At 41.4% G+C, this 2,771-nt stretch overlaps 1 protein-coding gene across 1 annotated transcript; it reads right to left on the bottom strand.

The window, feature by feature from the left end:
* Positions 1 to 290: 290 nt before the first annotated feature.
* On the bottom strand, positions 291 to 1,872 carry LOC108972225 (proteoglycan 4-like). Its single transcript, XM_018938748.1, has 7 exons — positions 1,852 to 1,872; positions 948 to 1,789; positions 837 to 860; positions 642 to 773; positions 544 to 582; positions 452 to 484; positions 291 to 387 (listed from the first exon to the last, which is right to left on the bottom strand). Exons 1-7 carry the CDS (start codon positions 1,870 to 1,872, stop codon positions 291 to 293), a joined length of 1,188 nt encoding a protein of 395 aa, XP_018794293.1.
* Positions 1,873 to 2,771: the final 899 nt, after the last annotated feature.

Raw genomic sequence — 2,771 nt, 5'->3', positions numbered from 1 at the left:
GGTAAGAAATTGGTATGTTCCTAGCTGAGTAAACAATTTTCTGAATGTTTACTTAACTTTAAGATTAACCCGCCTTGCTTTTTGAATATCATTTGCTTGAGTTTAGGAAAGGTAGATAAATAAAAGATAATTATTTGCAGGCATCGAATATTTTAAAACTAATAGAGTTCCTTTCTTAATGAAAAGAGTTTATCGTTCCGTATATATATGTTTTATTTATGAAGTTGAATAAGGAATATTTTATCAATTGGGTCTAACTGATATCTTAGTGTTTAGGATCCAGTACAGCTCTAGGCCCAGTTACTTAACAATTCAGAGGATGGCACTAACTTCAAAGGAGCTGGTGGGTTGGCGAGGAATGGTGGTGGTGGCAAGGCCGTGAAGCTTCTGTTAAAGTTAAAAAATAATTAGAAAATCTTTTAGAAATACCGCTATACTGGTTTGCTACAACCTTGGTCGCACGCGGTGTGGTAGTCGCAAATTTCTACAAAAAAGAAATAAAAAAGGTTTTTAGAAGTTTTCATAAAGAGTTTTATGTTTTACCTTGGCTTGTTCGCTACGAAATTGTTGGAGGCGAATTGTCTGCAAATAAGTGAAATTAGTGAGGAGAGCTCTTATAGATAAAGTTTCTTTAGCTGTACTTGGCATTTGAAACAGGGAAGCGAATAGCTGAGAATTTAGTGTTTCTTGGCTTTGCCAAAGATTTGGATTTTGCTTTAGAATTCTTTTTAGTGCTGTTCTTAGACTTTCGTGCTCCTGACTTTGTTGAGGTTCTGGCAAAATAATTAAGAAATTACAAATATTAATACGGAGAGTAGGAAGACAGTCTAACGTACCTGGGCTTAATACCTTTATTCGCACTAGAAAATACAACAGTATTGGTTTAGAATAAGCTGGAGAGTTATGACGCAAATGGGTGTACATAAATTTCACGGCAACGAACTTACCGAAGAAATGGATTTCTTGCAAACGGCTTTGCACGCCTGAACGGTGTACGCGAAAGATAAACAAAGCGATGATGACCATGTCCATAACCGCCGTAAACCGGTGCGGGTACAGGTTCTGGTTCGGGTTCCTCTTCAGGTTCAGGTTCGGGCTCTGGTTCTGGCTCAGGTTCTGGCTCTGGTTCTGGCTCTGGCTCTGGCTCTGGTTCCGGTTCTGGTTCTGCTTCAACCTCACCACCGCCTTCAGCTGGTGGCGCCGGTGGTGCTGGAGCTGTATACATAGCAGACAATTGTATAGGTACGAAGGCTGGCAGAGAAACAGTTAGCGGAACACCGGGTGGTGGCGGTTTAGCACCAGCTGGTGGTGCAGGTGCTGGCTCTTCCGGTTCTGGTGCAGGCTCGGGCTCTGGTTCAGGTTCCGGCTCTGGTTCTGGCTCTGGTTCGGGCTCTGGTTCAGGTTCGGGTTCCGGCTCAGGCTCTGGCTCGGGTGCAGGCTCAGGTGCTGGCTTTTCAACCTCCTTCCATGCTTCGAGCAGCGCTAGCAACTCTTCTTTCGTTATGCCAATAGTGCCAAGAGAGCTAACTGGACCGACGCTGCCATAGCCGACAGGACCAACACTTACAGGCCCCCAGCCACCGTACAGAGAACGTTGGGAGCGCATCATATGCGATGTTGGTAAGCCATAAGGTGAACGCGATTGTATATGATTATCCTGTTGCTGCTGATGCGTTGCGTATTGCGGTGCATACTGCGGAGGCTGCAAATGCGTTAAGTGCTTTGGGGTTTCGAAAATGAACTGCCCAGCCGAACCATTGACCCAGAAGCAGAGCAGCGAAAAGATGCTCTAAAATACCGTTAGATGTTAACAAAATATCAAACACTTCAATAAATTTCATTCGAACTCACTGAAAATGTTGCTAACTGCATTTTCGAATATTTTTTTTACCAAGAAAAACACGCTCACAAAATGTTTCACTATAAATTGTACACCACTGCGATTTAGTTAAAAAATTATCAGTGACTTTTATCTGTCTCCAATTAATCCTTCAATGAATTTCACTTGTCTAAGCAACGCTGTTGAATGTGCCAGAAATACCGAAGTGATTTATTTTTATACCAAACATCAACTCAATTCATTCAAAACTCAAAGTGAATAATCCCATTGCTGCCGATCTTAATACATTGTTTCACCATTTGGTGTAACCACAAATGCCGAAGACCAAAAAACGTGTGGTCGCTTCCTTATCCTAACACACAAGGAAGCAATGTACATCGCTTCACGCATCCAACTCGCATCCACAAATATGGGCTTGTTACACTTTTCTGCGACCATCTAACGGTATTTCATGGTTTTCATTAGCTCCATGATCATACGCGGGCGGGGCGGATACTGGATGCGCCTGTTTTTATTTCATTTGTGTTACAAATAACGATTTGCTGTTTGATAAATTAGGCCAAAGAGGGTTTGCTGATATTAACCAGAGTCTTGGACGGTGAATAGAAAAACACGCACAAACAAAACTACTGAAATTATATATGTCATGGCTCCTGGACGACTTGACCAAAAAGAGCCTATCCGGATTTTGTTATTAGCCGAGGCTGAAACACATTTATGTGCATATGTAATGTTATGCTGTATTATGTTGTGTTATGTTATATAGTATATTTAACCATGGTGATCACGTAACTGTGGCTTTATGCATCTATAACTTATATTAGGGTGGAATCTTTGAACTAGAAATGTACTTGTTATTTATAGTCTTTAATGCGAATGTTGTCTCTTTCTCTTTAACAAAATATAAAAACAGTCATAGTCGACTTCCTTG

The sequence above is a fragment of the Bactrocera latifrons genome, unplaced genomic scaffold (assembly GCF_001853355.1).
Source record: "Bactrocera latifrons isolate USDA-ARS-PBARC rearing strain unplaced genomic scaffold, ASM185335v1 scaffold_387, whole genome shotgun sequence".
In the NCBI taxonomy this organism is placed as follows: Eukaryota; Metazoa; Arthropoda; class Insecta; order Diptera; family Tephritidae; genus Bactrocera; species Bactrocera latifrons.
This window is presented reverse-complemented; position numbering and strand designations above follow the sequence as displayed.